The sequence below is a fragment of the Paramormyrops kingsleyae genome, chromosome 10 (assembly GCF_048594095.1).
Source record: "Paramormyrops kingsleyae isolate MSU_618 chromosome 10, PKINGS_0.4, whole genome shotgun sequence".
NCBI lineage: Eukaryota > Metazoa > Chordata > Actinopteri > Osteoglossiformes > Mormyridae > Paramormyrops > Paramormyrops kingsleyae.
The window spans coordinates 16,430,401-16,448,114 of record NC_132806.1 but is presented as its reverse complement, the minus strand read 5'-3'; the positions used below and the strand labels follow the sequence as shown (position 1 = coordinate 16,448,114).

Below are 17,714 nucleotides of genomic sequence, written 5' to 3'. Positions count from 1 at the left end.
GTCAGGAACGATGTTTCACCGCACTGCACCGTTCCTGTTCCTCACCAGTGTGTGTACACATATTTAGCCATATATACCTCTGCCCGCATATGTGACGCTTGCACGGCTGCACACAGTCAGCAGACTCGATGCTGCCCACAGTACCTTTTGTCATGGGTCCCCAACCAGGTTCTGAAGAGCCCAAGTTCACTGCATGTAACAGATCAGCCTTAAAGCACTATCCCACAAGCACACCTAATAGCTCTAACATATGTAGCTTCTCTGTTTAGGTATTGTAATTTAAAAATGGGATCCATCTTAACTGCCTTTTCCAATACTTTGGAAAAGGGAAAACAGAAGTATACTCAATTGTATCCAGAGATGCACTCATTATATTTACATTCAGCTGCTTAACAGACTTCAAAGACACTTTATGTAATACTAAAGTTGGACATTAAATGACAATACAAGTCTTGCTGCCCACCACTCTGCTGCCTTTGGCCGCCACTTGGACTAGCTCAACACCAAAAACGATATCGCAAGATGTGGGCAGGCAAGGTATTAATTTCCTACGACTTTGTACCAACAGACCTGCCGCTGGTCTCCTATTCCCTTCGCCGACATGCCGTAACTCATGGCGCCACACCCCGAGTGACAGCTGGCAAAGCAGAAAGTAAGGCAAACGCACACAGGAAGAACTGGGCTCTCCAGAACCAAGCTCAGCAGTGCTTCCCCTGCTGTGAGGCAAGAGCCATAGGTGGTGAGAAGTGTACAGAAACTGGAGCGGCGGGCACTGCCGGGTGCTGGGGCACTGCCGGGTGCTGGGGCACTGCCGGGTGCTGGGGGGTCCGTGAATCGGGGCTGCCGTTAGCGATCAGCAGCATGTTGGCTGAATAGGCTAGACGCGCGGAGATGTCCGAAACTCAGGGGTTCGACTTTGGGGCAAAAGCGCTTAAATAGGATGGGCTACAGTGGTAAAGGGGTCAGGGAACAGCCCTTGATAGCCCATCTTAATCTGTGCTGTTCTTGTCCAGCTTCACCACTCCACCCATAACTACCATCTTCCCGCTTAATGTTTAACTTCTGGGAAATACGAGATCATCTTCCTGTTGGCCCTGAGAGCGCAGAACCGCCACGGCCCCCGACTGCGCCTCCTCTGCCGGCCGCGTACCGCCTCCCAGCGAGCTCCTCTCGCTCCTGCGCGTCTGCCACTTGCCTGGGGCGCTGTGCGTGGAAGTCGAGGGGGCTGGGATGGGCAGAGGAGGACAGGGACTTTTGGTGACGGGAGCGGGAGGAAGAGGAGGAGGTGAGGACAGCAGCTGCTGAGGCGGTGGAGGCGCGGGACCCGGGGGTGTTCAGGCTGAGGGGAGAAAACCAACAACATCCCCGGCGGCACCCCTCCCATGAGATGGGTGAGGCACAGAGGGTGTGGGGTCCACAGGTTAGAAGCCATACAGAGCACACAGGGAACAACAGTGGAGCAAAGGTGAACACGTGCGCACAAGCAGACACACTCATGCACACTCATACTGGGCCTGGACTTCTGCTTTCAGGTGTATGATCACAAAAACAGCTCCCCCAACCAGCTTGACTGACTGACCAGATCCAGCCATAAACTAAATTTTCAACTTAAAATCAGTATGACATTCTCTCTTTAGCATATTTTTTCATTGTTAATTATTCCTTTCACTGACACATTCCTGCATTCTACACACAAATACAACCATTCTAAACCACTCTAAAACTGACTTGGCTCAGCTCTTTAATATGTACTCGTCGACTGATTTAATGTCTTAAAAAAGCTGCTACTCTTGCTACTTTGAGTGGCGCTAATCATGCATTAAATAAATATTATTTCCCCTAAAATACAGAATTCATGCTAAACAGCCAATAAGGCCAAGGTATCTGCATTTAGTTTGATATCAGTCACTTTATGATCTCTTTTGCCTGTTATGTGTCTTTGGTTTCTTGAAAATCACTATATAAATGTATTATTATTTAATAGATGTTACCAGCAGCTTCTACTGAGCAGTTTGACACCTATGGACATCTATAATACCTTTTAAAAACAAAGACAGCAACTATTCTGGACATAACTCACAATTAACATACACTTAAGATTTTAGCTCATGTAAGGTGGTCATCTCTACATCCTTTATTGCCCAATCCCTGCTATGACAGCATCTGTTATATCTGTATTGTTGGCCCTGAATTCATTCTCACACGCAGTCAGGCACAGACAGACCGACCGACCATTCTAAAGGGATTAAACATGCCTGCAATGAATAAATAAATATTTAATCTCACCATGAGGAACAGAAATATGACACCTATTGCAGGAAGCAGAGACCTTAAATTCAACGGTTCATATCTGCGTCAAATGCTAGTTTAATCCCTTTAGAACAGAGATGATGTCACACACAATATTGGTTAACGTTCACAAAGGTTAATCACAACAATAAAACAGGAATGGTACAATATCAGAAGAAGAAAACAAGGACAGGTTTTCTCAAGTAATCAACTAGTAATGAAACTGAATTAACACACACAAAATGTCCTTCTGGAAATGTATATGTAAATTATATGCATTTCCAAAAGTTTGTTAAAAGTAGCGTGACACACAACATGGCACTCGTGGCTGAAAATCAGACCCCCAGGAGTAAAGTGTTCATCCATAGCAAGGGGATGAGTAGGGAGCATGGAGGTGGCCATGGGTGTGTCTCACAAGCAGAGAGAGGGGCGATGTGGATGAAAGTGCGGGGTGAGCGTGGCACAGAGTCAGCATGTGTCCCGGCAGAGCTGGGGTCAGAGTCTGCGGGGTCAGAGTCTGCGAGGGCAGGCAGCTCCCGTTTGATACCGCGTGTGGAGCAGGAACCGACCAGCAGAACCAAAGGCAGAAGGAAAAGCAGGGAGGAGCACCGAGCTGGAGGAGCACCGAGCTGGAGGAGCCCCAAGGGACCGGGAAGCATGCTTCAGGTGCCCTACTGCTGCTCAGTGAGCTGGCTTAGGCTGCCACTCAGTCCTCCTACACATGCCCTACGCCAAGACAGTGTTCGGGCTTGTGCACAAATATCTCCTTGCGTGCTTACAGTAAAAACAAAGGCGTGTTCGGGAGATCACCAGCACCACATTGTCCACAAGCAGGAATCCCAACCCTGCACATGCCGCCGCCCCCCCCCCCAAATCTGACGTGTTGACGTGTCAGTGGGCGTGTGAAGGATCAGCAAGAACCCATTTGCCACCCAGCCTAAACCACCTGGGGTAAAGTGCCAAGAATCGCTACGCAGAAATAAAGCCGGAGGAGTCGACGCTGCTGGAGGGCTGGTACCTGTCCTTGCCGTTCTGTACCCCTTGTCCCAGAGTGGCCCTCTCACTGAGGGGGGAGTTCCTGCTCCGGCTTGTACCAGTGGACAGGATGTTGTTCTGTAAGACAATTTGTGGGCACGGGGTCAGGACAAGCGCATTCGGACGACAGCGGGAGCCCGGTTACTTTAGGAAATGCCACCACGTACAAAACCCGAGGCTACCCCTGACAGAAAGCTGCCCCCCCTTATTAGATAAAGACTCATTATTCCAAGGATTATTACAGAATCCTTTAAATATCCTTAGTTAAATGGAATGATTTAGTTTCCCCTGTCAGTCCGTTTCCTATTCCCTAAGGGCGCTTTTCCACTGCACCAGGTACCAAACTTTAGGTACTTCCAAACAGTACCAAAGTGAATGGTACTTCCTGTGATGGTTTTCCACTGCCGTGAAAAACTGGCACGGGCACAGAATGATTTCATCACGTGAGAGAGGGCTGGGCGATACAACGTGGATAATATTGTGTATGTTAGACACATGCAGTTCTCACATTGTAAGCAATGCGATCGCCAGCTGGGTTGAGGTCAGACTTTTTAATATCCTCATACTGTCCAGGCTATATAGCGTAGGGGGTTTAAATTTCGCAAAAATATTTTTACTCTGTCATAGGCAACAAAACTTAGCAAGCTTTGCAATTTCTTGTACAATGTTCGTTTTTTTTTTTTTATTCGTCTTTAGTACAAACAGCAAAATATGAACATTCAACTGTTCTTCCTATAACTTTCCCCAGATTCATAAATAAAGCAAGTGAATGAAGACAAGACAAAAAATAGGCAAATATCATTCCCCTTTTTAAATCCTAACTAAAAAAGGACGGAAAGAAAAAGAAAGAAAAAAGAAAAATTTGGGTGTAAGAAGATGTCTGTATAGTACCAAAAAGCTGGTATCTGGACAAACGTTTGGCCCGTCACCTAAAGCCCGGGTGATTATTGCACATGCACCACATAATGGGGAGTACGTCGTGATGTGATATCGTACAGCCCCAAATGGGAGTGGATGAAAGTTAACATTCACAGCTGCCAAATTGATGGGTACAAATTCTTTTTTTTGTAGATCAACCCTAAACCCCAAAACCTTATTGAAGTTAGTTAACAAGCTAAGAACTTTTGGCAGACTAATTACAGGATTGGACAGGTATAAAAGTATATCATATATAGTGGGGGGGCAAAGAACTGACTTTCACAGATGCAGCCAAACTAACGGGGTGGGAGCGAGCTCATGGGTGAATTAGTTCATATGAATTAGTGACTTGACCGCGGCTATGGTTTCCCCTTCAGTGACTGGTTTATCAAAGCCGTTCCTCGTTTCACTGTTTTGGGGAATCTAGATTCTCAAACATATGTCTAACATACAAGCGTTCTTAGGGGATTCTGAGGTGTATATAATGTGGAATAAAACTTTTGGAACCATTTGTTGGCTACACAGTGTTCAAGGTGCTTAGTACCGGAGCCATTATTCATCTCTGAGATGGTCTGACTAGCACTCTCTCGTAGGTCTGATGGCGAATTTTGTTAAGATTTTCAGCGTGACTTGTAGCCAGTGGATTAAGCTCTGTTTGTAGGAGGACACGTTGTTTAGTTAGATCAACAGATGGAGAAATAACCAGAGCTGGATCCAACTGAGAAATCTCATTTGTTAATTTCTCAAGGCGATGCGTGTGAATTTTCATAAAGCTGTGCACTATATGATATAATCTGCCTCCTTAAATAGGCTTTCAGTGATTCCCACATTACCAGAGAGGACATTTCTGGCGTTTGATTGATCTCAAGAAATTATCTAATTTCACTCAAAATAAAATCAATAAAGCTCATGTACAAAAGGAGTAATAAGAACATAAGAACATAAGAAATTTACAAACGAGAGGAGGCCATTCGGCCCATCAAGCTCGTTTGGGGAGAACTTAGCTAATATCTCAGAGTTGTTAAAATCTTATCTAGCTCTGATTTAAAGGAACCCATGGTTTTAGCTTCCACTACAATAGCAGGAAGACTATTCCATACTCTGACTACACGCTGTGTAAAGAAGTGCTTCCTCAAATTTGTTTTAAAATGTTCTCCCGCTAATTTCCACTTATGGCCACGAGTTCTAGTATTTAGACTAATATTGAAATAGTCATTTCATAATGTATTAAAACAGCAGGAAAGTCAAGTATAATTTGGGAATATGTAAAGTCATAGATCTGAGAACTATGGCCTGATAATTACAATTACTAATCCATGGGAGTAGTTTATCATCTATAAAAATAATAATCTACAAGGGAGTATATTTTATGGACAGCAGAAAAAAAACAAGCAACCCCTAGATGTGAGATTTCTAAAATGCCACACATCTGAAATGTCATATGTCCCCAGAAATAAATTAATTGTGGCAGATGCCCTAGATGTGGGTATATGCCTAGGTGAGCTGCGATCCAGGGCCGGGGACAGAACACAGTTCATGTCTCCTCCCATACCAAGACAAGGTGTATCCAGGTTTGGGAGTTGAGTGAATATTTTTTACAAAAAAGGTGTCATCATAATTTGGATTTAAATGATGGCCAAAATGACTGGGAAGTTATACAGTTTACCTACAACAATAATAAATTAGCCATTAAATCTGCTTCCACATTTGATGCAACAAACAGAATGTTTTTATAATTAGAATAGCTGTTCCTCTGGCTTTGCAATTGTAAACAGAATAACATGTCTAGTCCACCCAGTCCCCTTTAGTTCGAGCGTTATCAGATGTTTGTAAATGCGTCTCCATGTTCAATCTCCTCAGGTAGGTGGATACCTGGTTATGCGTAACAGGGTGATTTAATGACTTAACATTCCAACTTATGAAAGGGCAACCTTTTGGGTCACACTGTGGGGACGGATTAGCCATATTTCAGGTTAAAAGTTAAGGAATATGAAATTTTCCGAGAACTGGTAAAAATATACTGGAATTTGGGAAAGAGCTTGGGACTGACGCAAGTAAAAATATGGAAATAAAGGAAACAAAAAAGAAAATAGAAAAGAGGGTCAGTACTGTTAACGATTTGGGTACAAAGACCACCCACCCGCTGATACCTATTAGAAACAGGCAGGCCTTCAGCCCCATATAAAAGAGCATTGCTCCATCACGCCAACAGGATCGTCACCACCTTCCCAAGGTGAACTGGGAGCTAGCCCTGGATCTCCTACATATTTACTTTTTCGCAAATTGCTCGCCATTCTTGTGACTAGATTAGCTTGATACAGTTATACTTCAGATATTTATATAGATATGTTAGTTTTTAATGGGTGGAGAGCACAATAATTTAGTCTCAAAAAAGAGCTCGTCAAACCAAGACCTACTCATTAGCACCCCCCAAGCTTTGCAATTTTAATGACTGTTCCTTTTTAAGATTATTCAGTAAATATTTAAAAAGTCAGTTTAAAGTTTACCATCACTGCTTTTGCGCGAGCTCTGCATGCACTCTCTGAATCAATCAGACATTTTCATCGATGGTCTTTAAATCTGTCATAGATGGGTTTCTGAGAAATTAATTTATTTTGAACTCCCAATCCCACAATTTTTCACAATATTTGAAAAATACCACAGAGCCCTTCTTCCAATCAGATCGCAATTAAAGAAAGCTTGGGTCTCTTCATTTGTCTATGCATCCATTAACATTACATATATATTTTTTTACTTTATCGTTGTTTTCTGAGTTCATCATTCTACAATAAACATATTTGCAAGTCCCTTCCCAAAGTACCAAATGAGTACCTCAGCTGGTCTGGTACTTTGTTACTGGACGGGAAATCAATGGAAAAAAGCAGTACTGATTTTTTTTTTTAGTACCAAATGTTCGGAACCTGGTGCAGTGGAATGACTGCTGAGATGCGAGGGCTGCCTACACAGAGTGTTCACAAGGCCTTTAGTACTCACAGTGGAGGGGTTAGAGGGGCTTTTTGTGTGGTCGCCCGGAGCCAGGGGGCTGGGGGGGACTTTGGTGGAGCCGCTGGAAGTTTTCCTCGTGGAATCCTCAGTCGTGTGCTTACCATCTCCCTGGGAGCGCTTGGAGTAGGATGAGGAGCCTAAGAAAAAGAACATTGAGTTTTAGCAGGAGAAGCCGGGCATAGATCTTTGTTTGGACATTAGACAGCACGAGTCATACTGTCATGTTTAATACTAACACTACCTACCCTGGTCTGTGGTTCTTCGGGGCTTGGAGTTGGACGAGACGCTGCGCTGTACCTTGTGGGGAGGGGACTGCACATTACTTTTCGTGAGGTCATTTACTGGACGGGCTTTTATTGTCACGTTGGCACCTTCGTCCATCTGAACGGAACAGACAAGGGGATTTGAGCGTTATCACAGCAGTCAGACATATTACGACTTGAGAGTGTGAGTCATTAGGCGTGTATCAGTACAATGTGCACCTCTGAGGTCCTGTAGTCCAACAAAAGGTACGTAGCCATAACGTCATTGTATGTTTGGTTGATAAGGGAGTCCTGGATCTCTTCTTGAGAGTAGCCCATCTGAAGCATGATGTCTACCGGGGAAAAATGAGGAGAGTCACTTTGAGTCACGCTAATGTCAAGTAAGGGAATCACAGTAGGCTTGTGTATTAACACAGAAGTTGTAAAAATAGAGAATTCAGGCAAATTAAATCCCCTTATCTACTGTGTCAGGTCAGTGAATACATCAAACTGGCAACCAAGAGTACTACTAGACTATTGACCATAACCAGCTCTATCCTCACAGAGGTTAATAATGATTCCCACACATCCATCGGCCCCTGACCTGTCCGCCTGGGGTCGTTGTAGTCAGGTTTTGGCTCTATATATGGCTTAAGCTCCTCTTCCTCGTGTCCCACGTTCATCCACCGGTCCTTCATGATCTGCTGCTGGACCCAAACAGGCAGCAGGCGAGAGAGCAGAAGGAGGAGAGGGTGCAAGAACATAAAACAGCAGTGTGTATATATATATATGTAATATAGTATATTACATTGTGGGGACAGATTTGTTTTTTTTAAATAAAATGGGACCTTACAGGGACCATTTCTTTGGTCCCACCAAGAGAAAACTCAAGTTTATATATTAAAATAACCGACTGAAATAGGAAAACGACAAATGCCAAAAGTCTTGTATTTTACTTGGTTACTTATGGTTAATGTTAGGGCTGGGGAGGGGTGAAGGTCGTCATTGTTGGGATTAAGGTTATGTCCATAGAAAGTAGTAGAGAGTCCCCACAAAGATATAGATACCTAATCTGTGTGTGCATGTGTGTGTGTGAGATAGAGAGAGCTGGCAATCAGTGGTGCTGAGGGTGCTTCAGACTAAGAGGATGGAGGTCTGGTGGCTCACAGCCGGACAGCACCATGTGTTAAGCATAGCAGAGCTTCAGCTACCTCTAATTCTGCTGTGGGGTGGAATATACAGCAGGAAAGATGCAGGCAATAATGAAGTATAACACCGAAAACCATGCTGCCAAACAGAAAGCTCGTGTTCGCAGACGTGTCCAGCGTGTCACCGAACACCAGCCGCTAACCTCCAAGCTGCCCCGCTTGGTGGGGTTCAAGATGAGGAATTTTTTCAGCAGGTTCTCGCAGTCAGTGGACATGTAGAAGGGGATCCTGTATTTCCCCCGAAGGACTCGCTCACGCAGCTCCTGAGAGGCACAAGGCAAAGGAGGTGATGAACGTGTGATGGGGACGCTGTAGGCAAGCAACCAGCAACGCCCCCAAAGGAGCATGTTCTCCTCTGAGTTCTCGCACACCTTGAGGTTCTGGCCGTCGAAAGGCAGCGAGCCGCTGACCAGCGTGTAGAGGATGACCCCCAGGCTCCAGACGTCCACCTCGGGCCCGTCGTACTTCTTGCCCTGGAAGAGCTCGGGGGCTGCGTAGGGGGGGCTGCCGCAGAAGGTGTCCAGCTTATTGCCCAGCGTGAACTCATTGCTGAAGCCAAAGTCGGCGATTTTGATGTTCATGTCGCTGTCAAGGAGCAGGTTCTCTGCCTGGGGAGAGCAGAGATTGGGAGGGGGGGTGGATGAAAGGGGCAGAAAAGCTGACGTTCTGATGACTAATCAGCTAGGAGGTACATCAAGCCCCCAAATGAAAGTTCAAGTGAGGTTTGAGATCCGCGCTTGGGCTGATTTTTCTCCTTTTATCCTACTCATATTTATTTATAGCAATATCTTCAATAACAGCATCAGCAAGTGAAATGAAGTGTTTAAAACTTCAGAGGAAAAAAAAGATGCACACACATTTTCAGGCCAGCAAAATGCTACACTTAATTATTCCTAGTGGTCAATGTAATATAAACATGTCAGAACTGCCTAAGAATACACATGCTCGATATTACACTGTCGCTGGCTAGGAGTTTTGGTCCAAACCTCCACAGCCACTTGGGAGGTGGATTAGGACCATGTACATCATGACAGATTCCTCTACTAACAATCTGTCTGAATTGGAAAACTGACTGACAGGTAGATGACCACATAAAGCAATAAGGGTGAAGTATCGCAGTGCTAAACTCTGTAGCTCCGAAATATCAGTGGCATCTTTTACGAAATCTATTCCTTATAGCAAAAGCATCAGCCAGTCTCACAATGCCTGAGTGCACCATACAAAACTACAACATATTACGATATGCAATACTGGAATCAGAATCATTTATTTATTGCCAAGTACTCTAACATACAAGCAGTTTACTTTGAGGTGTCATGCAAAACAATCAAGGACAATCAAGACAATATACTAAATGATGTGAATAAATAGAATAATGTGCATAATGCAATCATATACAGTCTATTGCATCGTGTCTGCCCTGAATTTGGCCAGTGAACAGAAACTGGGAAAGGCAATAGCACGACCTGGAGCATAGGAACTTGAATATGATGAAAGAGATGAGCGGGGAAACTCAGAAGAAGAATATTGTGATTGAACAGAGTATGAATCTGAGCAAGACCAGATACAACAGCAGCCACAAAGCCAATAACTGGGGAGGCCTCAGTGTGCATGTATCTGCTTGTCACCGCCACAGCATTGTTGTTATAACATGGTTCTTATCGAGCTCAGCATCCATGCTGTCTGCCCTCTGTGTGAGTGGGAATTCAAATGAAAAAGTGTGATATGAAGGAGCGCCGCTTAGGCAGTCGGCACGACCCAGTGATGTCTGTGTTATTCTAACAATACATTGTGTGACTCAAGTGGCTTGACTGCAAGCCCAGTCTAAATATCCCATATTCTGATGGCTTTAAAGAAAAAGAAGAATGTGTCTTTCTTTTTACATATAGGACGGGACACAGAAATCAATACAACATTTTGACGACGCCCCAAGGGGAGGAGAAAGAACAACACAAGGCAATATCGCAAACCAGTGTTTCCCAATCCGGTCCTTGGGGACCAGAGGACAGTTCACATTTTTGCTCCCTCCCAGCTCGTGGACTGTCTGGCAGGAAGCTGAGAGTGAGCAAAAATGCGGACCGTCTGTGGGTCCCCAAGGACTGGATTGGGAAACACTGCTGTAAACAAACCGGGGGAAAAAGCAAACAGGAAGTCTCCATTAGAGAGAGAGACAGTGCTGCGAGTGCCCAACGGCGGCCTCACCTTCAGATCTCTGTGCACTATGCACTTTTGGTGACAGTACTGCACCGCTGACACGATCTGCAGAGAGAAGATACGACTGTTAGGCCTGAGGGGGGGGTTACAGCTTGGCAGACATGGCCCCCGAGTGTCTCACATAAACCTGCCACCTCAGGCAGCTGAATGAAACCTTCAGTTATGGACTTCAGAGTCTTTACCCTTAGCTTCCATCTCATAAAGCAGAGACGTTCCCTCACTAATTGACGCATCTGCTCCCATGAGATTGGGACCCCACAGAACACCATGAGGCCACCTGGACGAGCCCTTGAGACTGAATGTTTACCCAACGAGAAGCCCCAGGACAGCCCGGAGGCCGAGTGAACAGGCTGCGGCGACAGGGCAGAGTCGGCATTCCACAGCACTGAAGTGCAGCGGCCTCCCACCTGTCTGAACTTGGCCCGGGCCTCTTTCTCTTTCATCCGCCCGTGAGCGACGAGATAATCAAACACTTCACCTTGGGGACAGAGAGATGGAGAGGCAGAGTCAGGGGTGCCGCTGCGTACAGTCAGACAGTCACTCACCCACTTCGTCCTGCCTCCTCTTAGCTCCAGCTCTTAAATATCAAGGACGGCTTTCCTCACACAAACAGAGCGGCTGGCCGATTAGGTCACTAAGAACAGGAGCCTGTAAACCTCACAATTCCTTCAAGATGTGGGGGGGGGGAGGGGGGGGGACTGATGTAAAAGTGCTAAATGAGTGACGACTGAAACACCTACCCCCACTGGCATACTCCATAACCAAGTACAGCGTCTTCTCAGTTTCTATGACTTCAAATAACTTAACTGCAAACAGAGGGAGGAGAGGAAAAACATCATCATTAAAAACAAAAGCGCTAGGTATCACTAACACTAACCACGGTGTCAGGTGACCTCACCCGCTGATCTTCTTTTCTCCTTTTAGCTATGCATGTTTATACACATTATACTTAACATTTTAATATCGTAAACAAAACACCGTTAAAAGAAGAGGGGTCAGTCATTCATTTATTCGTACTATCAGCCGACTTACCAGTCACTTTTTTCTTAACAAATTAAACCAACAAACCGGTCCCAAAATGGTCAATCTCCCCTCCCCCCAGAGCTGAGATCTCCACCACCGCTCATCAAAGAGCCCCCAGAGCAGTACAAGCCATGTGTGCACAGGCATACTCACCAATATTTGGGTGATTCAACATCTTCATGATTCTCACCTCTCGAAAGAGCTGGAGTACACAGAGGGAGCAGGGAGAACTCGGAGTTAGTCATACCTAGATCTGTGTCTGCATGCATTTTTGTTCCGGTGGGGGTGGGGGGGCTGGGGTGAGCATTATCAACAAACTTCAACCTATAAATGTCATCAGTACTTTTAAGAAGAGTAGGAGTGCTTATGGGTGTGTCAGGCTGCTGGACTTACTTATTAGTGTCCGGCCTTTTTAAGTGTGTGCATCCTAATGTACACAACGTCAACTCCAGGAAGCATTTTAGCCTCATTTCCTCTAATTACCCCAGTTTTGCCCCTTAGCCCCTGGGACACAGGCAGGAATAAACCTGCTATTGAGAAGGGCACGGAGAGAGGGAGTCGGATGAGAGCTAGAAAGCAGAAAGGGTTAGTTGAGGGTGAGAGAGAGAGAGAGAGAGTAGAGCAATTACACAAAGAAAGAAAAGATTTGAGGACTGAGAACTTCAGGGAATTCTTACTGGCATCATCAACACGACAATTAGCCTTCTACGGCTACCTGTTTTGACCATTACCGTATCTGCTGGAAACGCCACTCAGACTGGTCTTAGTGACATCTGGCTAAAATGATTTCTTCCTGTTTATTATTAAAACTTTCCGTCACACCCTGCTGTCAGCGAGTCCCCTCTGAGCACCGCGGGATGCATAAAAAGGCCACACGTCTGATCTCCCACAAAACCCAGGGCATCAGCAGGCAACCAGTCAGTCACGGTGAGCGGCAAGGTGGTGCCCAGGGGAGCTAAAGCGACTCCAGGAGGCGCCTCGCTGGAAGCGAGCGAGTCGGCCGCACGTCACCGGGAAGACAGCTGGGACACCCGGCATGATGTAAGTGCCCTCCCCAGCCCCCGACAGAACAATGGCGATTATGCTGCAGCGCTACGGAACTCCCGAGCACAATCAGCATATGACATAAGGAACAACAGCGTGAGCTGGACCAGGGCTGCCTTTTCTGCGGAAATTTGGGACGCATGAGCCCCCTTCACACTACAAATAAACTTCTCTGGCTGTCGTAACAGTTCTCTGCAACTCAGAAACCATCACCATTACTTTAGACATTAAAGATGTACGTGCAAAATAACGATGATAGAAGGAAGCAAAGTAATGATGAAGGAAATGACAGCACAGGGCTGGCAAGACATCACACTCACCTTCTGGAGACTGGAGGAATTCAGCTGAGTTTTATCAATGATTTTCACAGCCACCTGGAGCAAGATAAGAGACAAACCAAGGAGGTACAGCTTCTGTAAATGCTCCATCTATGAGAATACAGAAGCAAAACCTCCATATACTCCACGGTTGATCCCTTCTTGATGAGTTTGAGTAACTAGCATGAGCATCAATCCTTCATCATCAGCGGGACTTATCTACGTAAATGATGAAACACATTTAAATGCACCAAAACCTTATTTCAAATATTTAATTCTAATGTCTAACACTTAGGTACATCCCTGAATGGCTCTAATAAGATACTATTGAGTTCCTTCAGTTTCATACTTAAAAACTTTATGTTTATCAATTGGACTAGAGACATTTCAGCTAGGCCATTTAATCTTGTCACACTCCAAAACATATCAGTAGAAATTTGAAAACTCAATATATTCAGCATATAGCAACTGCACTTAACTGAAGACTTCTTTCACTGTTTTTTGTGCAATTAACTACATTCAGTCAAATCTCATTATTGGTCAGTATGACTAATGTGCACTCCCTTCAGATTCCTGGTTCCTGGAAGAGTTTAACCTCTGTCAACACACGCTTTCATTAAAAAGGTACGAAGGCCCTGTTATGAGCGCCTCCCCCCCCCAATGAGATTTACTCATACAATTATAAATCACACTGTGGGCAAAATATTTTAATAGAACAACACCACAATAGGCCCGAGTAAAGAATTTACCCTCTCATGAGTGTTTCTCGGAAACAGGCAGTCCATTTTGCTCGCGAAAAGAGGACAGTGCCTTGATTTTCCGGGTGCCCTCCCTGCCAGCGGATCACATGGGACGTTATCGGCGTGTCAGGCACGGCTCGGTCACACACCGACGGGCCCGGCCATCAAAACAACAGACCAGCTCACAGCTGAATGTTAAGTGTTCTGCTTCCAATCGAGAGGCTCCAGCCAGGGACACAATAAACAGAGGAGGCAGCGAGCGAACATTCTTAGGCCTCCCCGCTCTCAGTCGCGGACCAGCCTCGCCACTCACAGACACGAGACACATTGCTGACAGCTGAGATGTGGGAGAATTTCTGATCTTTAAGAAAAAAAATCGAATGCAGTCATATGGTCCCTGACCTTTCAGCCTTTGGTCGATATAAATTTGAGACCATAACAACAGGAAGAATGAACTGTCACTTTTCATTTTCCTGAATTTGCATGTGAATTAAAGGTTATAATGTTGGAACAATGAATGTTTCGAGTCATTTCTAGAGCCATTACTAAAACTGGTATTTTAAGCCATTATGAACTGGGTTTTATCATGATGATGCACTGGTCAGCCAAATAAACAAAACATTCCAATTAATCGAGATCAACCTGAAGAGTCCAAAAAGCCAGACTGAAGCCTGCTGTTACATTATGCTCTGCAATCTCCCCCTTTGCCCTGCCAGTATTAATCACATGTGCTACCAGTGATATGGCAGTTTGAAATCATTAGGAGCCGATAAAACAAACTATTACAGCCCAACACTGCCCCCCAGAAACCCACTGTTCAAAACTAGCTTCTAAATTAATAAGCAGATTAACAGGGGGGAAAAAAATGATTGGCCAGACAGTATTCTGAAAAGAGGAGAACTCTGCACTGCATAGATTGAAGCTTGCCTTGTTTCCATAGAAACAGGCAAATGCTAAGAAATGTGTGCAGAAATAGAGAACGGAAACTGAAGTGGAATTAAAGTAGATGGAGCTCTGATAGCAGTTTTGGGGGTCAGTTAGGAATAAAAAAACAGCAGCATTGCATGTATTGGACTACCCTGACAGTTCAGCATTTTGGCAATACTACTTCTTTCTCATGTGCAACAAACACAATTAGATTATTATTACAGCAAATTAGATCATTTATACTTATACATACATAAGCTATTTGAGCTCCAAAGGATAATTAAATTTCTTTGTGTTTCAGTGAAGTTTCTGAATGACCTTGGTGGCGGACACACACACACACACACATTTGCATGCGGCACATTTCCCTGCATGCCCTCATATTTACCTCTTTCCCCGTCAGCACGTGCCTGGCCAGTTTCACTTTGGCAAAGTTGCCCTTGCCGATGGTCTTCAGCAGCCGGTAGTTGCCGATGTGCGGCTGCTCGTCCGCCGTGGTGGCAAACGAGTTGCGGCAGCGTGGCATATTGGCGCGGCCACCCACCTTGGGCTCCGAGTGAGGCTGGAAGGCAGAAGAGGAGGACGGTTGGCTGGCTGAACAACAACGGGCACATGGCAAATGTGTTAAAGGCCCTATATTTAGTCCGCAGTGCAAGGTCCAATTTGAGGAAAGGTATCAGATGGGCAAAGTGCAGCTACAAAATGTGAATAGAAGAGCACTTTAACAGCTCAGACTCCCATTGCATGTGGTAAGGCATGAAGTCCATCACAGACTACAAAAGTAGCAGCCTAACAAACCCAGTTAAGCCATCTCTCCTTGATGAGCTGAACCACTTCTTCAAATGGTTCGCCAGTCAACAACCAATCCACCACCAAGCTACCACTGGATGGAGTTCCCTCATCTGCCCAACCCAAATAAAGTCACATCAACCCAAATAAAGCCACTGGCCTGAATGGGGTTCCTGGACAGGTCCTGAAGCACTGTGCGTGACAGCTGGTGGAACTGTTCACCAGCCTGTTCAACATCTCCTTAGAATAAGCCACTGTCACACCTGCCTCAAGACTACTACCATCATCCCTGTTTCAAAACCAGCAGTGGTCAGGTTCCTGAACGACTCGTCCAGTGGCCCTGAGCCCCATAATCATGAAGTGCTTTGAACGACTGGTCCTAACCCACATAATGAAAAACATTCCACCTTCCGGGGACCAACATCATAAGAACATAAGAACTATACAAACGAGAGGAGGCCATTCGGCCCATCGAGCTCGCTTGGGGAGAACTTAACTAATAGCTCAGAGTTGTTAAAATCTTATCTAGCTCTGATTTAAAGGAACCCAAGGATTCAGCTTGCACTATGTTATCAGGAAGACTATTCCATACTCTGACTACACGCTGTGTAAAGAAGTGCTTCCTTAAATCCAGTTTGAAATGTTCTCCTGCTAATTTCCACCTATGGCCACAAGTTCTTGTATTTGAACTAATGCTGAAGTAACTATTCGGTTGAACAGCATCCAAACCTGTTAGAATCTTATAGACCTGGATCATGTTCCCCCTCAGTCTCCTTTGCTTGAGGCTGAACAGATTTAGCTCAACTAACCTTTCCTTGTATGACATTCCTCTAAGACCAGGAATCATTCTTGTGGCCCTACGCTGCACCTTTTCTAAGGCCGCAATGTCCTTTTTAAGATATGATGACCAAACCTGCACACAATATTCCAGGTGAGGTCTCACCAAGGAATTGTATAATCTTAGCATTACCTCCCTTGACTTAAACTCCACACACCTGGAGATATACCCCAACATCCTATTGGCCTTTTTTATTGCTTCCCCGCACTGGCGAGAATGAGACATGGAAGCATCAACATACACACCAAGGTCTTTCTCATAATGAGCTACCTTTATTTCAGTAGGTCCCATAAAATACCTGTACTTTATATTTCTGTTCCCTACATGGAGTACCTTACATTTGTCTATGTTAAATTTCATCTGCCAGGTGTCGGCCCAGTCACTAATTAAATCAAGATCCCACTGTAGCTGCTGAGCTGCTAGTTCAGTATCTGCTACACCACCCACCTTGGTGTCATCTGCAAATTTCACCAGTTTACTGTATATATTGGCGTCTATATCATTTATGTAAATTAGGAACAATAGTGGTCCTAAAATTTAACCCTGCGGTACCCCACTATGAACGCTGGCCCACTGTGACATTGTGCCTCTAATATCTACTCGCTGCTTCCTATCTGTTAACCAGTTATCAATCCAGGTTGCTACAGTTCCTAAAATACCTGTCGCTTTGAGTTTAAGTAAGAGCCTCTTGTGGGGGACAACATCAAAAGCCTTTTGGAAATCTAAGTAGATGACATCATAGGCCTTCTTATCAACTTCCTGAGTAGCTTCCTCAAAAAACTCCAACATATTTGTTAAACAGGATCTACCTCTCCTAAATCCATGCTGGCTATCCCTCAAAATGTTATTTGAGTCCAGGTAATCTACCATTTTCTCTTTGATTATAGCCTCCATAACTTTACCAGTTATACAAGTTAGACTGATTGGCCTATAGTTTGACAAATTACTTCTATGCCCTTTTTTGAAAATGGGTGTTATGTTGGCATGCTTCCAATCAGAAGGTACCACACCTTCAGATAAGGATTTTTGAAACAGTAAAGGTAAGGGTCGGCAAATAATATCCCTCATCTCTTTTAACACTATAGCTAAGATGCCATCAGGGCCCTGAGATTTATTTATTTTGA

At 44.9% G+C, this 17,714-nt stretch overlaps 1 protein-coding gene across 12 annotated transcripts in view; it reads right to left on the bottom strand.

Moving 5' to 3' along the window:
• The window catches only part of mark2b (MAP/microtubule affinity-regulating kinase 2b), a 45,673-nt gene that overhangs the window by 13,131 nt on the left and 14,828 nt on the right, over positions 1-17,714 (bottom strand). For 8 of the 12 annotated variants that reach the window (XM_023794593.2, XM_023794611.2, XM_023794638.2 and 5 more), the window contains exons 2-15: positions 15,352-15,525; positions 13,300-13,353; positions 12,089-12,137; positions 11,653-11,718; positions 11,320-11,390; positions 10,901-10,957; positions 9,070-9,306; positions 8,842-8,961; positions 8,095-8,197; positions 7,731-7,843; positions 7,494-7,629; positions 7,237-7,385; positions 3,308-3,402; positions 1,196-1,339 (exon numbers count right to left, since the gene is read on the bottom strand). In XM_023794593.2, coding sequence (XP_023650361.1) covers positions 1,196-1,339; positions 3,308-3,402; positions 7,237-7,385; positions 7,494-7,629; positions 7,731-7,843; positions 8,095-8,197; positions 8,842-8,961; positions 9,070-9,306; positions 10,901-10,957; positions 11,320-11,390; positions 11,653-11,718; positions 12,089-12,137; positions 13,300-13,353; positions 15,352-15,525 — 1,568 coding nt within the window. The remainder of the gene's footprint in view (positions 1-1,195; positions 1,340-3,307; positions 3,403-7,236; positions 7,386-7,493; positions 7,630-7,730; positions 7,844-8,094; positions 8,198-8,841; positions 8,962-9,069; positions 9,307-10,900; positions 10,958-11,319; positions 11,391-11,652; positions 11,719-12,088; positions 12,138-13,299; positions 13,354-15,351; positions 15,526-17,714) is intronic. The other 4 variants (XM_023794671.2, XM_023794676.2, XM_023794685.2 and 1 more) reach the window with 2 other exon arrangements.